At 39.7% G+C, this 19,338-nt stretch overlaps 1 protein-coding gene across 1 annotated transcript in view; it reads left to right on the top strand.

Annotated features, from left to right (window-relative positions):
• Positions 1 to 598: 598 nt before the first annotated feature.
• The window catches only part of pde4d (phosphodiesterase 4D, cAMP-specific), a gene marked incomplete at its 3' end in the record, with an annotated part of 34,699 nt that continues 15,959 nt past the window's right edge, over positions 599 to 19,338 (top strand). Inside the window, exons 1-6 of the mRNA XM_053504516.1 lie at positions 599 to 680; positions 11,804 to 11,995; positions 12,421 to 12,457; positions 12,700 to 12,776; positions 13,183 to 13,232; positions 17,913 to 18,025. Of these exons, the coding sequence (XP_053360491.1) occupies positions 622 to 680; positions 11,804 to 11,995; positions 12,421 to 12,457; positions 12,700 to 12,776; positions 13,183 to 13,232; positions 17,913 to 18,025 (528 nt within the window). The remainder of the gene's footprint in view (positions 681 to 11,803; positions 11,996 to 12,420; positions 12,458 to 12,699; positions 12,777 to 13,182; positions 13,233 to 17,912; positions 18,026 to 19,338) is intronic.

The following is a 19,338-nucleotide window of genomic DNA, read 5'->3' as shown; positions in this document are numbered from 1 at the left end:
TAGATCTGTTCATTTGGTTGTCTCATTCATTACAAAGAGATAAAGGCAGGCAAAATCTGTCAAGAATGTCCAGGAATCTACATTCAAATATTATTTCATTTATTCACTTATTTTATTTTACTTCATGCCGCTTGAGTCATCTATAACAAAACTTTTTTTTAAACAGTATTCATGAGAAAGCTCTGATGCGCTGCAGGCTATTATTCTGGGATTCCTTGTCACCCGAGAGGAGCTCAGGGGTCCTGCGGCACGCGTGCTCGGCTCGTGTTTCTACAACACTCTACAGAACAACAGTGTTCACTGCAGTCATCTGGGGGAGAGGCAGAGAAAGACAGAAGGAAGGGTAGGAGTGGGTAGGAGTGAGTAAGAGATACCAGAGGTGGGAGAGAGACAGATAGAATGATGGGCGGGAGAGAGAGAGAGAGAGACCTGGGAGAGAGTTAGAGGGAGGGGAGAGAGAGCACAGATTGGACGGGTTCTCACACACTGTAGTAACACTGGGCGGAGAGAAAACACCGTAGTTCAATGAGACAGGGGTGGTAGGTAGAAGTGTGTGTATGAACAGACGAGTGTGTGGAGGCGCTGGGAGTTAGGAACGAGGAGCAGAGACGTCCGGGCAACATGAGCATTGTTATGAAGCCTCGCTCGCGCTCCACCAGCTCACTGAAATGCATTGAATGGTAAACTTTTCCTCTTGATGTGGGGTTTTGCCTTCGATTGGATTATTTCTCGCTCCGCTGTCTCAGCATGCTGTCTCAGCCCTTCTCTTATCTCCTCTCTCTGTCTTTTTTTTTCTCTTTTTTAACCAGTTGTCTAAATTTCCTTGTGTTGTAATTGTCTGTCTGCTTCCTCCGGTTTCATCCCCTATTCGTAAAAACATAACCTTTTTCCTGGGATTTTCACATTCCTGGCATTGTAAACCCCCCCCCTCGCTTTGAAACACTCTCAGTGTCACACACTCACGCGCTCAAACACAACACTGCCTTTGGCTGCTCACCGAGTGTTGAGTGTCATATTAGCTAGTTTTATAGGCGAACTGCGGAATTAACAGTCACTTCTCTCTCCAGTTAATTAAGTCCGTGCCGTGCGGTTAATTACACTTAAGTGCTCAGCTGCTCCCGGTGTTCTGTGTGTGTGGTAGCGTTCGCAGACGTGTGGTCCGCGCTGCGTTTTCGACATCACTCCGGGGTGCGAGATGTTTCTGTGTTAGCACACTGGGACCGCCGAGTGCTGTTTACACGCTGGAGGCCAGATAGCTCGGCCTCTTTCCTCCTGCCCCATCTTGTTCCTTATCTCCTTGTGCTTATTATAGACTCGGCAGGAGTGCTTGTTGGCATAGCGGAGTTTATCTTTTGTGATTGCCGTCGTGTCTGAATGAATTGTTATTCACTTAGGCTCGCGATAACAGGCAAATAAAGGGTTTCGTGCTGTTACGGAAAAGCATTGTTGTCAGGCTGTTCTCCTTACAGACATCCAAGCGCATGTTTTTTTTATTTTTATTATTAGATATTCGCAGACGAATCGTAGATTGTTATGTCTGCATGGTTTGCGTTTATGTGTACGGACGACACGCGCGGAATGGGGAATGCTGCTTGTGGAATGCAGAATGTCGTCACTATTAATGAAGTCTTTAAGCTATGTAAACTTTGGGCAGGATGTGTTTGATGGAAGAGTGTGCGTGCGTCTGTGTTATTCATGCATGTGCAAAGGTCACGAGGTTATGAGGGAGGGGTGACTCCCTGGGATAGTTTGGCAAGGCGCTGCGGTGGAATTAATTTCGGACGTCTGCTGTGTTAAATTCTTTTGTCTTGTGCTGTCGGACATTCTTGGCAACGTCGTGCAAACAACAACAAACAATCATAAAGACTGAGCAGAGATTATTTTGGCTTGATATTAAAGCTTTAAAAATGTTACTGTAGTGCCTAGTAACTTATTGTTTACACTGCAGTTGAGGCATATTTGTCCCAGTAATACTTTAAAAGTCATAAGAAAACTCATAAAGAGTTATTTTTATGGCTACAGTGAATATAATGCCAGTCGAAAACTTTATATTTGCGTCAAAGTTGTAGCTAATCGAATGCAGACTCGATACATCAATATTTAGGCTTGAAAAGCTACGCATATTCAGAGTGGGGTTGTGTATTCACTTAATTAGATTTTCCAGGCTTCTTGATCAGATTATGCAAATCACCTGCATGCACTTCATGCCCCTGTGGTTGCCAGATGTTTCTTAAGCAGAAGTCACGGAGATGTATTTATTTTCAGCGTCTAGACCACCATGATTAAAAACAAGCACATGCCTTTAAGCCGGACAGATCAAGGGCAGAAAACGCCGACTTAAGAAGGTATTGTTCTCTTTGTTGTAAAATGCGAAGTGGTCCAAAAATAAAAGGAAAAAGAGGAGACAATCGGAAAATACAGCAAAATAAAGACAGAAGAAGGTTATAGCAACAAAATAGAGTTGTTGAAAGTCACATCATTGACTGGAAACCTCGCTGTGTCACTCACAATCGCTTGAATTGCCCTAAACAGGTTTAAATATTAAATATGCATTCAATTCTCACTACATACTCTATGCATGCTCAATATGCATGCTATTCTGTATTCAGTTCTCACACCATACTGTATGCACGCTCAACTCCAAAGATGGCTCGTGTTTAATTACAAGACATAGTGGAGTGTCTAAAAAGTTTTAGACACTTATAGACACATTTAGGCTCTTAAAAAAAAAAAGTAAGGACTAAGGAAAAAAAGAAAGCTGATTAGTAACGTCTAAAGCCACGCTACTGTACATTGTATATCATTTCATGAGCAGTGAGTATGTTTTATCAGTTTATCTCACGGTACAATACTCCTAGATACGCAGATATTGTACTCATGCTTTTATTGTGGCACGAGCGCTCGTCAGACGTCTGCCTCTGCTTGTGACTTGGCATCGGACAATCTTCTCAAACAGCTATTAGTCACTTGCTTTATTACTACAGTGACGTAAGATTGTGTTGAGGTATTGAGTCTATCTGTGTGCCAAAACAGAATAAAACCCAAAACATTGTGTATCTACTGTACTGTATATACGCATTTATTGATTCTAAAGGACAGTATATGATGGGAAGCTGATTAGCATCTGGCTCCAAATTTCCTCCAAATACTATGTGTGCAAGCGTTAAACACTGCTAAAGAGTTAAGCTGTGGCTGTCTATGATCTGGGATCCTGATTGGGTTTTTCCTGACAGGATGTGACCAAACCCATTCCCTCCTGGAAGAGATTAGGTTACGACGCTCTTAGAAAATTGTTCTGAGATTTGTATCAGAAAAGGAGGAGTTTTTTTTTTCCTTTCACAAGATCAGATCGTGAGTGTTGTGCTGTCAAGGATTTTCAGAATAAAAACGTGAAATAAAAAAGTGGAAAAACTTTCTCATGTTTTGGAGTTAGGCTTACCGTATTACCTTGATGAGATTTGATTCCAAAATATTTTTTGGAATTGTTTGTGATTTTTTTTGCCAGCGTCAGCAAACTAAACCGCACTGAATTCCTTTCGTGATTTTATCGTTTATTTCGGCGTCATCCATGAGGTTAAATGCGCAACATAGCATTTTCCAGTAGTGAACACATGCCTGAAAAATCTTCAGGAATAGCTAACCGATGCCATATGTGTGATTTCTGTTTTATTGGGTATTTATCTTTTGCAGAAGGCACATTTTTCGCAACGATTGTCACAAAAGAAAAGAATAGACGAGAACAGAACACAATAGATCTCTGCATGCAGGCATTACAGTATATTTATATTTGTAATACTCATTCTCAATATCTTCACCCCAATGCAAATGTGGGTGAAGAATATTTATATATGGGTGTACAAACTTTTGCACTTTGTGCCCTTTAGTGTTTTATATTTTGCTTTCAAAGCTTCGGACCTTCCCATATTTTTTATGCAGTTTTGTGGAATATTTCTCCAGACTTCATGAAGGAATTTTTTATTTATTTATTTATTTATTTTATGGCTGTTGTGTTGTGTTTGTGTTTGGCTTTTAATTTCCGTCCAGTTCCTGTACCTAACCGTTTTGTGTAAGTCATACAGCGATCTATGCATCAATCAATATAAGAAAACCTTTCTACCTTTAAGTACCAATAAAGAACCAGTAAGAAACAGGTACAGACGATAAAAGATACTGGTGATGCTGATTGCTGAGTGGTTAGAACTGACGAGAGGGGAAAAAAGGTTGCTGCTGAGGTTGTTATGTAAATAACCAATTTTTAAATTGTATCTTTTTGTGTGTATATATATATATATATATATATATATATATATATATATATATATATATATATATACGGGGCAAAGTGTTGACATCAGTTATTAGCCAGGGAAGTTGCTTTTACAGCACCTCTTAACTGTTAAGTTATAGTGTGCACATAAAGATACTTAAAGGCGTAGGAAGCGATTCTAATCTAATACACCTTTTGGCAAATTCAGTGAATGACTCCTTAACTGTCTGCTAGCATTTTTGTTAAAGCCTGTGCAACACTACACTGTTCCAGCCAATCAGCAACAGGGGGCAGTCGTGCTCCTGCACAGGGCGGGGGAGGGGAAAGGGCGGGGGAGGTGTTGGTGTTGCTGCCTTGGGTGTGTTGAGTTCAAATGTCAACAGTCTTTCTCCAATATGGCCGACTTCTCCTCTAATGCATGCTTAATGTCATCTCTAGACTCTAACGTTCCAGTCTCTATCCAACAATATTTGTAAAAATGTTAAAGTGTACAAGTTAAGACAGGAAAGTCTGAATCTTTTAAAACTTTTATAACATTCAGATTCATTTGAACTAAAACTGTGTGTTAAGTTGAATTATTACAAATGCATCAGTCTTTTCGAGCTGTTTTTCTCAGTGTGAAGTCTGAGAATTAGGCCACAAGAGAATCTAAAGCCACTGAGAAGTTTCTTTAAAGACGAGCTGGGCGATCTGTGGTTTTCTAATTGTGTAACAGTTATGGAACCCAAAACCCCCTGTTATCAAATGTATCATGTCTATATATAATAACAACTGGGATGTTATGACACATTTCATTTAAATGGTTTTGTGGGTGGAAAGTTTATCATAGAGATTTTTTTTAATTATAATATTTCGTAAGGTTTATTTTTATACTGAGAGAGTGCATATAAAAAAAAGCAAACAAAGGTTTCTATATTTAGAACTTTTACAACTTCTATCTTTTATAGTCTTTCTGTTTTATTTAATGTTTTTGTCCATGTAGAACAGTATAATACACCACCTAGCCAAAAAAAGTCACCCCCTCTCATATTCATTTGGCACACTACTGTATGTGGTGGTCATTCGGTACATTCAGGTCGTCAGCTGACTTCATTTTATTGCCACATAACATTGCTGGATCTAGACCTGACCACCTGAAGCAACCGCAGATCATAACACTGCCTCCAGAGGCTTTACACTGGACAGTGTTGCATGATTTTGCGTTGCTTCATACGTTTCTCTCCTTACCCTGACACGCCCATTACTCTGGAATATGGTCATCTTGACTCATCAGACCTCATGATCGTATTCCATTGCTCCAGAGTCCAATCTCCAATCCCTAGCAAACAGAAGGCTTTTTTCCCTGATGAGTCTCACTAACAAGTGGTTTTCTTCTGGCCACACAACAGTTTAGTCCCAATCATATGAGCTCCTGTTGCCTTGTTTGAGTGAAAAAGTGTTTACTTCTCTATTAAGCATAGCTCTTTATAGATTTATACTGTTTTTTTTTTTAAACACAAAGTATTTAAGCTCGTAAGTCTCTATTCACTTTTTTTTTTCAACCACATTTCTTTGGGGAAGTTCCAAAGAATCCACTATCCTTACAGATTATAATAATGTGTTGGATGGTTATTAACCCAATTCCAGTCGTTTCAAGTCTGAAATGGTGAGGGTTATTTTTTTATTATTATTTTATAATAATGATAATAATGCAGAATGTGCTCATACCTGTGTCAGGGCCATTCCATTCCTTTGCTGTTAATTCTAATTCCGATCTGTTAGGCGGGAGGTCAGGGTCAGGCTGCACTGTAATCAAATGGAGAAGACGTTTCACTCGGTGTGCGCTCCTATCAGGATTCGGAGCTCTCAAGGTGAAGACACTGAAAGAACAAACAGTGCCACGTTTTAAGCCGGTCCAATTATTTATGTGCGTTTATGTGTAACAGAACCCAGAATGAAATCTGAAGTAATTCTTGTTTGAGGAACATGCAGAGGCCATCACTTCACTTTTCACAGTGATGAAGTGCAATAAAACGGAGAGAAGGAAAAGGAGGCCGAGATAGACAGAAGGAACAGTGTGTTACTTTTCTCCTCCTCATATTTTTTTTTTTTTTTTTTTTTGCAAAGTTGCAACTATTAGTTTTAAAGGTCATTGTGGTATTGTCTGTGGAAAAACTGCAACGTCTCTGAGATCATTCTGGTTTCAGTGCTGCTCCTGAGGAACTCTTGCTTGATTTGTGTGTTAGTGAAGACATGAACGTTGTCAGTTAGATATATTAACGATGATTAGTGTAATGTTTTTTGTATGATTATAAGGAATTGAACATAACAGGCAACAGGGAAGTGTGCTGCATACAGTATCAACCCCAAAGTAAAGTTATCATTTAGTAAGAGCATAACTTAAAGGATTTTGTTCGTCTTACATCACAGCAGTTTGTGAAGGATTACTGTGATAGAAAATGACTCAACACGGTCTAATAAGTCAGGCTTGAGAGTTCGGCAGCCCTGTGGTATAATTTAGCAATATCACACGAGAGAAGGTGCTGTTGTACTGAATATCAGAACAGCTGATACATTTTGTACACCAGTTCTACAAACATCAACTAATAATAATTAGCTTTTTTAATTTAATCAGTTATCTGAATCTATAGTTCTATATAGTGTAGCGTTAAAGCTGTTGAAGGACAGTTAACAGTCCTTAGGACAAACATCCCAGTGCTGTCCTTCTCATGGAATGGTTGTATAAAAGATTATATAGGGTTATAATGTTATATAGACTGTTTTATTGAAATAAAAATATCACACATGCATTCTCAGGTTACATCACCACAGATTTGTGATATAGACCTAATTTCATGTCTGTCTTCTATACCACTTTTGTCATCAGTATGTGAATCGTATGAATTTACTGTACTTTTACAGCATATACTGTACAGCAAAGTCAGCTTTTTATATCGACTTTACTGCTTTGTTATTTGGGGCGCTAGAGACCCCAATGTTAGAATGAAAAATAAATGCATTGAATAAAAAAAAAGTAAAGGTTTTGTATTTTATCTGAAAAACTATCTGAAAAAATATGTGTGTGTAAAAGAAAGTCAGCTTTACTCTCACATCCAGACACATCTAAATGTACTTCTGTTTTAGATTTAGGTTCTCTAAGCCCTTAAACAGAAGTTATGCATAAATCTTTATAAGGAGTTTCTGGAGCACAGTATGATTCCAAAATTGTTGTTTACTGGCAGATCAGTCATTAAATATCAGTCTGACAAAACTATGTTCAGTATGTTTTTGTAGCTGGTAAAGGCTCTCTGGGGTCTCAGGGATATGCAGGGTAAATAGAAATGTGTGTTTGTACAACACAAGTCAAGAAAGCTAATGGATGCCAGTTTAGCAATGCAACCCCTGTCACACTTGCCGCAAAGGCAACAATAGGGCCTAGAAAGTAATGCCATCGGTACGTTAATTGTTTAATAAATGATCAGTCTGTTTCCGCCAAAAAGGACACAAAACTAAATCAGAACTATGTTGTCATCCAGATTACTTCTATTGTAGCAATCCACTTTTTATTTTAGCTTTTCTTCGGTATAACGCAGGAGCAAACTTCAGGTACTAAGAACCTCTTGCCTGAACATGTACGTTTCATTTTACTGCTAAAGCAATTCCATAAACACTGCTCATTGAAGAAGAACAACCAGCGCCAGCTCAGGCATAACGCATGCAGAAGGATGTGGTTGTGTAAGCAGATAAGTCTCTGCTGCATGCCTCATAGTAGACTTAAGCTTAATTGTTTTTAGCGAATTTTTCACTGAGCTCAGTCGTACCGCTCGTTAAGCCTGCCGTCATCCCCGTAGTAGTGACGTCCACAGAGGACCCCTGCACGTGACCACATTTTTGTTCTCTCAGCACTCAGGCCCATTGTTTTGCTGTGTCTCAACACATCCGACTGAGCGGATTAGTCAGTATTATCCAACAGTAGCCTGAACTGCGCCCGTTTGTGTAATCACGGTGACTACAGGCCTGAGGTCTGCCAATGAGGTAAGCGAAAGACGGAGAGACGTCCTGCCACATCACGCTCTACGTCAAGCCAGAGGGAATCCCAGGAGCTTTGGGATTGTACTAATGCTCTCTGGGTGTTCTGGGTCAGCCCAGGTAGCTCCGGTACAGCTGGTTACCAAGGAGACGAGCACCGGTTACGAGGAAGTGCGTCTTAGGAAGATAAGCCCAACTATTAAAAAGCAGTAAACTTCACAGGTCTGACATGTCCTGCAGTGTTTGATTACACAGGAACTTCACTGGAGCAGTGATAACCCTTTTAATTATTTATCACTGAGAATGTCAATAGTGTTATTGTCCCCCAAGTGTACTGCATGTGGCATGTTCGTGACTGCTTTTGAGAAAGCCAGAGCAGCGGTTTTTTATATATATATACATATATATATATATACAGTACCGTACTGTGCGAAAGTCTTAGACACCATATTATATGCTGTACCAATTTAGTTATATATGTTTATCATTTCTGCATTATGAGCAAAATCATTCATTAATTTCATATATAACTTAAAAATTCATAAATAAATAACATTACAGGAGAATATATGCATGGCTGTAAAGAAATAAATATAGTACAAGACAGACCAGTTTTCAGATGGAAACAAAAAACCTAATGTACGCTATTTTAATTAAAATAGAAAGTCATCATTTTTAAGTTATATAGGGAAATACTGAATGATTTGTACATAATTATGCAGACATCATAAACATATATAACAAAATTGGTACATCATATAATATGTTGTCCAAGACTTGTGTGTGTGTGTGTATGTATGTGTGTGTGTATATATATATATATATATATATATATATATATATATATAGAGTTGGTTTTATATTGTTTTAAAAAATCTGACTCAAAATATATTTATTAATAAAACTTAAAATGATAAAATATTTTAATACTATAATTACATAAATCAAAATTGAATGTTTTGTTTATATGGACATAAGTAACCAATTTAAGTTTCTATTTTATCAATATTAAATGAAGAGGAAATAGACAGGATACAGTTTTTATTTCTTTAGATGTTTACTTCCTGATAAAAAAAAAAAAAACTCCTTAGCCACACTGCTGCTTAATGCTTAATTGTTTGAAATATTAAAGCGTCAAAAGTTTGGACACAGCTCAAGATCAAGTGTTTGGATTTTTTTTCTCCATGCTAAAACAATACTGAAAATTTCAAAACTATGAAATAACACTTGTGGCATTACGTAGGTAATCGAGTAAACATTCTAATGATTAAGTTCTTGCAAGAACAGTATTGTCATCCTCATGTCCTTATGAAGACCTTCCCAGGAAAGCAAGACCAAAAGCAAGACCTACCTCTGCATACCTTCTATCTATCTATCTATCTATCTATCTATCTATCTATCTATCTATCTATCTATCTATCTATCTATCTATCTATCTATCCATCCATCCATCCATCCATCCATCTATCTATCTATCTGTGAGACCTGTCTTTTCTCGATTGATCACTACAGCTGTGAAGGTATTACTGAATTGCTTGTGACTGATGTATTTGTTAACATCATCCTGTAACTCCACGATTAGGCACTGAAGGTGCTGTCAGACGGCCATTACAATGAGAGCCAGTCATGCATGTTTAGGTCTCAGAATGTTACAATCGCTCATTTTTTTGAAATGCAACTAAATTCTACTCATCGTTTATTGGTGTAATTTTTGAGGCCATGTTTTGGTGGTGTTTAGTGACTTAAGCTTTCTTGTGCTCGAACTTGGACTTAAAGTATACAGAGTGTTTTGCCACTGCACCTCATTGGATCTCTAACAGGTTTTATAAATAGTTTTTTAAAAATATATAAATGCGGAGATGATCATACTGCTTTTAAGCCAACACATTTATCTAACGCAAATCTGTACCGTGGAGAAAACACTTATCTGTAGCTCATGCTGTCGATGATTCTTCCTGAGAACTGACGTTTTACGTACATTTGTTATAGCTCTTCTATTATGATTTAGTTTTTGTGAAATAGTCCACTTCAGTATATCTCAGGTATAAATGTTGAATATGTGGTAAGCACATTGCACACATGCACAGCATGGTTTAAAAAATAACAAAAAAAATAATATTGTTTAAGAAAACTTACTGAATTACAGATTGAGACTTTCCGTATTTAATAATGGTGTCTAGGGGAAGGCAAAAGTCACCGAGAAAACGTGATGCGTGCACAAAAACCTCATTGTTGAGTCGAAGATAAAACAGAAATGCTGGATAAAGATGGTTTATTCAAAGTTTCAGCTCCTTAGTGTCTGTTTGTATCTGTTCGCTTATAGAAAACAAGGGGAAAATTCCCACACATAATATTGACCTCTGGGATGTCTTTTGATTATTTTATCAAGACATTTCTCATGGTAAAACTGAATAAGAGGGATGAAGAGGAACGACAGTCATTTGTTTTCTGCCAGTGGTTTATGAGAACGTGGAAATTTCAGACGAGTTTGCTATGTCCCGCATTTTACTGTAAATATGTGGTGCACTGGCCGGGTCTTGGAATTAACTCTTGTCTCGGTCATGACTTTACTAATAATTCATCATCTGCTGTATCATCGCAACCGAATTCACAATATTGAAATATGCTATTGTGAACACACTGTACGTGTTGCATCCACTAATTGTTATTGTATCGGCGTATTGTACAATGACAACACCCGGAAGGACGGATCTTGGCCTCAAACAGGATCACGAGTTGTTGCTCAGGCTCGGAGGTTGCCTCAAGTAGTCTCGGTCTTGAGACCAGTCTTTTTCAGAGGGCACGGTAGACTGAATTTTTACTCTGACAGAGTGGACTCTGGATTTTATTTTTAGGCCTGTGAAGGTACAGTATCATTAACTCGCCTGTGCATTGACCGGTTTATTTAACATCATTATTGAGACTCCACACTTTGGCAGTGACGCTGCTGTTTCTTCACAATCGCCGGTAGTGAAAACAAAACACCGTACGTGTTGTTAGCAACTAATTGTTATTCTATCTGCGTATTGGCGATGACGACACCTGGATGGATGGAACTTGACTTCACACAGGGTCATGGGTTTGTTAGCCAGAGTCTGAGGTTGCCTTTTGTGTCTCTTATCCAAACACTCCACTGACACACTCGCATTCCTCAATGACAAACAGCCCTGCAAAGTCACCAGATCTCAATCCCATAGCAAAACCAGTGGGTTTATTTGGAGCATAAAGTATGAGCAAAGAAGAATGCATGATTTATTTATTTTTCCCATGACATGCAGTTTTTTGTTTGTTTTGCTTCCTGGTAGGTTATGTAAGGAATAAAACTCAACAGGACAGGCTGTTACTGGTACATTCTGTCAGTGAATCTTTGTCCACACTTACTGTACATTAATGCAGCTACAAGTAGTCACTTTATTACCGGCCCTTCTTCCTCCCTATTGCACTTCTCAAGACAAACAATGCATGTTAAGAATTTTTATGCAAACCAAAGATCTTTATTTAAAGTCTATCTCCGATGTGTTTTCACAGTTTCGACGTGGATAATGGCACATCGTCAGGACGCAGCCCATTGGACCCGATGGCCAGCCCCGGGTCGGGTCTCATCCTGCAGGCCAACTTCGTGCACAGCCAGAGGAGGGAGTCATTTCTGTACCGCTCCGACAGTGACTATGACCTCTCGCCAAAGTCCATGTCGAGAAACTCCTCCATCGCTAGCGACATGTAAGTGGAAATGCTAAAGATACTCAGCATGGTGATATAGTGCGTCCCATATAGCGGTGGGTCCCAAATAATAAGTATTTACCTTAAATGAAATGCGCTTGATCCAAACGTGTAAATAACATGATGTACGGTATAAGCCTCAGGAATAAATATCTCCAGGAAATAACCTGAACATTGTTGTGCACATGTAAATAGGAGCTCATATTTGAATATTATGCTTACTAGTAATAAAGTCCTATCCCTGGCTGTGAAATGTTTGAGAACCCAAGCTGTATAGTGCGTAGGATTTGTTTGATTCTGTCGTTATTTCAATGGAATATCAACCTTTTCCATTTAAAACACTGGATCTTACAGCAATTATTGGATAAAAATGTTTGTTGGTGTAAACTGCTATTTACTTATGAAACCCTTTTTTCACCTTGTAGACATGGAGATGACATGATTGTTACTCCTTTTGCACAGGTAAGTCAATGCCGTATGCTGTTTTAGGGATTTTCCTCTCTTTTTTTTCAATCTCCAGTCTGAATTTAGCTCAGAAGTCTACTCCTGCACATTAATAACTGCTGAATGTTATTATTTCTTCAAACTTAAAGTTGGCTGAAAGGTTAATAATAGTGTGTTTTTTGTATCTTTTAACTATGTACAGTACAGTATGCATGTACTTTGAATACTTGCATCATGTTTCGTCATGTTCTTCCCATCAGGTCCTGGCTAGCTTAAGAACTGTACGGAATAATTTTTCAGCACTGACAAATGTGCAGCAAGAAAGAACCTCCAATAAGTAAGCAAGCAGACACCTCATTGATTTATTAACTACACCCCATTCCTGGATTAACCAGATCTACTGCTTTTTTGTGCCAGAATAAATATAACAGTGATTCCACTTGAACTTTTGATAATGACTCAATAGATGAAATGTGGAAGGAAAAATATTTATACCAAAGTTGCCGCCTTGGAGCAAGTTCCTCATTGTTAGCACATCACTCCGATAAACAAAGCTTTAGGAACTTTGACTCTCTTGAAGCGCTTTCCTCACATAAACTGATATTAGTGCAAACAAGAAGCAGCTTAGAGTTTTCCTGATTTGTAGAATTTAATGTTCAGCCATGAAGTGTTTTGTTGTTGTTGTTGTTGTTGTGTTTTTTGGTCTGTTGCACCCTCTTACATGTGCCATTTCTTTCCATCAGGAGATCACCTATGTGTAACCCTCCTCCCATCACAAAGACCACATACACAGGTGCGGTATCTTCAACCATTCTTTTAAGATGTCATGTTTCCTGCCTGCATGTGTGCGTCTGTAAGAAATTCGCAAAAACAAATCTGCTGTGATGATGAATAGCATGCATGGTTTCCTGGCCAGATGTGTCGTCTGAAACTTTAATTCAAGAGGAAGTGTGAAAGCACAACGTTCTTAGTATGAATACAGCAGGGCCACCCAAAGTTTATCACACCTGCATGCTCTCCTTATGACAGCACTCCGTGTCACCTGGTGCTACAGCATTTCACACTTTTCTTCTCACTGCTTGGACTTTCTTCATTCAACTCTTTGTAAAACTGAGAATAATCCTGCTGCTGCTGCTGGAAAAGCACTTTAATACCACGCTTATTACGGTATAAAAAATGCGTTCTAAAACCAAAGGGAGGAAAAAAACATTCATAATCTGTGGATTACATTAACGAATAAAGCATGACAGGCATTTCCTTGTTATGGGAAATTAAACCAACAACAGGAAGGTGTTTTACAAACCATTTTCCAGTTAATGCACTGACGCCGGTGTCTCCCTCTATTCTAAAAAAGAAAAATTTTTCTTAAAGAAATATTTGTCACAGCAAGGTCAATACTCGCTGGTTTTGTTATAAGACAATAAATCTGTCTGCTATTTAAGGCACTGTAAATGAGCTGTTACTGTGGAAACGATACGATATTAGTACAAGCACCTAAATAGAAACGTGAGATTTGACATGCAGCCAGAACTATTGTAGAGGCTGCCGTTATTGAAAATTAATCAACCCTTTACGAGAATTCTGCAGTACTAGGAAATTACATTATTTACTGCTTTAGTAAGTATTAACTTACCATCATGGAGTTATGCAGAGATTAAGTGTATTAATGGAGTTATGCAGAGATTAAGGGTTCGATTCCTGCCTGAGGTCTGTGTGCCTGGAGTTTGCATGTTCTCCCCGTGCTTAGTGGGTTTCTTCTGGGTGATCTGGTTTCCTCCCACAGTCCAAAATACATGCTGAGTAGGTTATTTGGTGTAACCAAATTCCCTGTAGTGTGTGTGTGTGTGTGTGTGTGTGTGCTATGTGATGGATGAGCACCCAGTCCCAAGTGCACTCTGCCTCGTGTCCCGGATCCCCTGGGATTGGCTCCAGGCCTCCCACAACACTGTACAGGACGAGCGATTTAGAGAATGAGTAAGATGACCCAAATATATTCGGATCTTTTAGTTATTTCCATTTAAGCATTTGGAAAAAAAAATACTTAAGAGATTAGTAGACTAGTTGAGAACAGTTTTTACTCACAAATGGAATAAATATAGGTTAACATAGGTGATTTATTTAGCTTATTTGATTTATTTTAACCAATATAAACTAAAAAGATGTTGATATTTTAAGGTTAAGGGCAATGATTGTTTATGTAAGCATAATTTATTGTAAATTGAAATAAAATATCTAAAAATTAGAATTATGTACAACTCGAATTTCCCAAAAATTATCCCTTAATTGTCCGGTTTTGATTTTCCCTGTACGACATTGACATCACTGTCAGGAAGTGATTGAGTGAGTGATGATGCACAGACTGCGGTGTTTTAATGTATTTCAAATAAAGAGCAGATACAACCAGCGCAAATCAACTTGTCTAGAAAAGAAATCTAACTAAAAGTAAATATATGTAGATCTGTATAAAAACATCAAGATGTAAAGAAATTGATCAATAATAGTTAAAGATATATTTTTTAATGATCCTGAATTTCACTTGAAAATGGAAAATAATTTAAAAATATTATTTTTTATTATTATTATTAATTATTTAAAATCCAATGATTGTGGGCTAGTTTTGAGGATTTCTGTAAAGAGAAACTGTGATTTTAGTCTAAAGCCGTTTTTATATTCGGTATGAGACTCACTCAGCTACGTCAAATATATAAGTGAAGGGTCATGCCATTAATGCACCAGGAGTGGGATAAATATCCTAATGGATTACAAGCGAGTGTTGAAGCAGGTATTACCCTTGATATCTGGCAATAATCGATCAACAACTTTCTTAAAAGCAATAAAAGTGCCTATTTTTGGACATACCCCTAAAGTAACTGCTGTAAAATCTCTCCGACACCAGAAGCCAGACAGAGGCAGTGATAAGAAACGCCTCTTCACTGACTGATGGACTCATCGATTTATGACGGACCTGGCATTGTATTGATTAGCTCATGTTCCTAAGGCTATTTATAGCACATTTAAAATAGGATCCTGGAGTAAAGATGATGACCGATATCTGGTTGAATATGCATCGAGCAACAATCGAATCTCAGCATTCTCTGCTTGTATGAGCACAACGATTAGGTCAGGGGTGTCATGATCCGAGTCCGACTGTGTCCACCTGAGGACAGTTGGCTTTAGGAAAATTGTTCCTTTGAAAAAAATATATATATGACTATCAGATTGCAAAATGCATAACCAGATATGTTATTCGTTCAGTTCAAATGACTTTTATTTGTGTATTGCGTTAAACAATGGGAATTGTCTCAATGCAGCTTTACAGAAATAAAAATGTATGGATCTCTCTCTCTCTCTCTATATATATATATATATATATATATTATGTAAGGGAAAAAAGTCTAAACTATTATTATCAGGTGGTACAGTGACGTAGTGGTTAGTTACAGCTCCAAGGTCATGGGTTGGATTCCCGCCTCAGATCTGTGTGTGTGTGTGTGTGTGTGGAGTCGGCCTGTTCTCCAAGTGCTTGGTGGGTTCCTCCCACAGTCCAAAGACATGCAGATTAAGTTAACTGCCGTTCCCAAATTGCCCACAGTGTGTGAACGAGTGTGTGCCCTGCAGTTAAGTAGTTAGACGTACTTCGTTAGATTTGTTAGAAAGAAGTGTTTAAGTTGTTAGTGACACATTATTCTGTCTAGACCCCAAAAAAAAAAGTCGAGTAGTTACCGCAATTTTTCTCTTGTTCTGACTGAACATGGACAAATGAAGAGGAAATGTTCGATTCCAGTACATGCTCCCTTAGTTTTACACCAGAGCTACCAGCAAGAAAGTCTATCTGAACTAAACTCCTGCTTAAGGACATTAGCAAAAACGTCAGGTGCCACACTGTGTTTCAGGGAAATTGAATGAAATCTCATTTCTGAGCAGCTTTGGTGTCGTTACCTTGATGAACTCTGAGCCAGTAGTGCGGTATATTCAGAGTCCCTGATCCGGATTGTCGTGATCCAGTCCTGAATATAGTAGCGGCCGTGCTGTCCACGGAGCCAGTGGCCTCGCTCGCGCTGGTGTCTGGTGTCGCACTAAGCATGAGAAGAATGCCATTGACGTCAGTGCAGTCCCTTTCAGATTGTGGCACCCCAGTCCTGCGTAACAGAGAGAGAGAGAGAGACAAAAAGAAAGGAAGGAAAGAAAGTGACGGGGATAATCTGAGCTTTGTTAGATCAGTGAACATGTGCTATACTCGTCAGTCCCAAGACCATATACTGCATACTGTAGCTAACTAATTAGATTACATTTTTCTGATTCTTTTTAAAATAAAATTAATTAGGATTGTCTGTTCAGTCATGTGTGCAGAATTCTCCTTACCATGAATCCACATTTGAAACTGAAACACCTAGGGTGTGTTCTTCATTCTTACTGCATTATGTTTAGAGAAGATGGGTTCGGTTTTAATTATCTGGACATGATTATAGGACGCTATCCTCTGTACTGTACGCAGCAGATTCCTCCTCCCGTTCCCTCCTCACGGAATCCTGTAGACTCCAAGCCATAGTTTGGTTTCAGCTTGCTCTCTCCTTCCACGGCGCAGCACTGGCAGCCTTCAGGCTCCTGTTTTAGAGGGAAGCTCTGCTCACGTTCGGCTAGCGACGCGCCACGGCCGCCCCCCGCACACACAGGGCATCCGCTGTGCTAGGACACACACACACACAGCTGACAGACTTTCCGTTTCCCCCCCCCCCCCCCACCCCTCGTCTCTGATGCTTCATCCCTTATTGCAGCTGGAAGACTAGAGACAGAAGAGACCGCTCATCTGTTGGTGTCAGCCTTTCATACACTGTGTGTGTGTGAATGTATGGATGTACGTCCGTGTGTCTTGCTCAGACATCATGTTTTAGCCGTTGTCGTGGGCTGGTCCTTGTGAATGTAAAGCTTGTGGATGTGAAGCAGGAGCTGCTGGGCAGAGATGGGCCTGCTCACAAGCAGCAAGCAACTCCAGCATTGGGACACTCGCTCTGCGCTTAACAGCACGTTGGACCTTAGATCCCTGGATACATCGCTGTGTGTGTGAGTGAGTGAGTGCGTGCGTGTGTGTGAGAATGTGTGTATCAGTTTTGCCCTATGTCTTTGTGTGGCCCCTTTTTGTGTTTTCCTTAGGGATATACTGTTCCCTTCACCTCATGAGATTCGACCGTGTCCTGTGGCTTCACTTTGCCACTTGAGGATTACCATTCTGACTGAGATATATTCTGTATATTTTTACTTGGGATTTTTTTTTCTTGTTTTTTTTTTTTGGCTCAAATTGGGAGCCTTGACGTTCACCGTGGAGGGTCTGAGCACAGCATGAAGAACCACCCATGCGTCCGGCCGGGACACCCCACCATGACGCTGTATGGCCGTTTGGGCCCTCTGCTGGGAGCCTCAGCTAGTCCACTGAAGGGCCTCAGAACTGACCCCTCACTCCCCTCTCTCCCTGCAGAAGAGGCCTACCAGAAGCTGGCCACCGAGACGCTGGAGGAGCTTGACTGGTGCCTAGACCAGCTGGAGACCCTGCAGACCCGGCACTCGGTCAGCGAGATGGCCTCTAACAAGGTAAGCCTGGCACCTTTGTTGCTTTATTTGCTTTATTTCAGCTGGGCTTTAATTGGCTTTGGTTATGGGTTTTAATGCCACAGAGTGCTGCAGGTGTCACAGAACAGTTCTTGTGAGTTTTTCATGTCTCTGACTCTCAATAAAACCATTAACAGGTTCAGTCACATTATCCTTTACGTTCAGATCGCTGCCCGGTTTGTGACCTTCCTAATGCACGGCGGTCGCCTGGTCACCACATTTTTTTGGACCCACCACTATTACCTGTCAGTAACCTCATTTCCCCACAGCACACACAATCAGTTCAAGGCCTGGTCGCTGCATCTGTGAGTGTTTACCTGCGTGTGTGTGTTTTCATCTGTGTCGTGCCACTTCGCATAGTGAAGCCCTTGTTTCTGTAAGCCCAAGCCTTGCTCGAAGTGTTTACAACAGGGGAAACGAAAATCGCTTGTCTGCTGCACTGAGCATGCTCACACTCTCCATCAGGGTTTAAGCACACATGCAGCATGCTAATCAGCCCGAGCCAGTCAGCTGCGCCACAAAACCACCGCTCCAAATCCCAGCGTTTAATCATGCCAACGATGGTGCACATACTGTATATACGGGCAAGTATCTTACAGAAGTGGTCACCCATTAGTGTAAGGACACCTAGCATTCACGTCTTGTTGTTTCCACTTCGGCTGCCTGTACCACCCCCCCCCCCCCCACATCACGTATCCATGGTAACGCACAAGGCCTGTCGGGTTGCTTTGTTGCTCAAGCCCGCCAGCAGCAGCAGCAGCACTACATAAATCCAGTATACAATACAGTACCGATAACGGTGTCAGCTTTAATTGGTGCTTTATTTTTTTCAATCAGATACTGTTTGGGAAGTGACAAACTGCATGAGCATTTAGCATTTTCCAGTTAAATGGATGCATATGTGTGTGTTATGTACATGTATGTTGTTAGGGCCCATATTAACTAATTCAGTAATGATGGAGGGTTGGAATGTATATACTGTACTGGACTGAGAGTGTTTTTTTTTTTTTTTTTGTTCTGAGCAATAAACAGTGGGGGAATGTGGGATACAAAAGGGTGAGTGTTTTGTGATCCTAGTAAGAGGTTTCCATTCATTTACAGTATTTATTCATTCATACATTCATTCACGTATATTCTATATCAAATTTAATGCCAGTCAGGGTTGCTGTGAATCCAGAGCTTATTCCCGGAACAAAGCCTGAGTCAGGAATACATGTAAGTGTGATGTTGTGGGGCAACATGGACACACACATTCACTTTTGTAGGTAATTTATCACCGCTTTTTTTTTTAACCA

Source organism: Clarias gariepinus, chromosome 9 (assembly GCF_024256425.1).
Source record: "Clarias gariepinus isolate MV-2021 ecotype Netherlands chromosome 9, CGAR_prim_01v2, whole genome shotgun sequence".
NCBI classification, from domain to species: domain Eukaryota; kingdom Metazoa; phylum Chordata; class Actinopteri; order Siluriformes; family Clariidae; genus Clarias; species Clarias gariepinus.
Note: the sequence above shows the minus strand (reverse complement) of the source record. Positions and strands in the feature narration are given on the sequence as shown.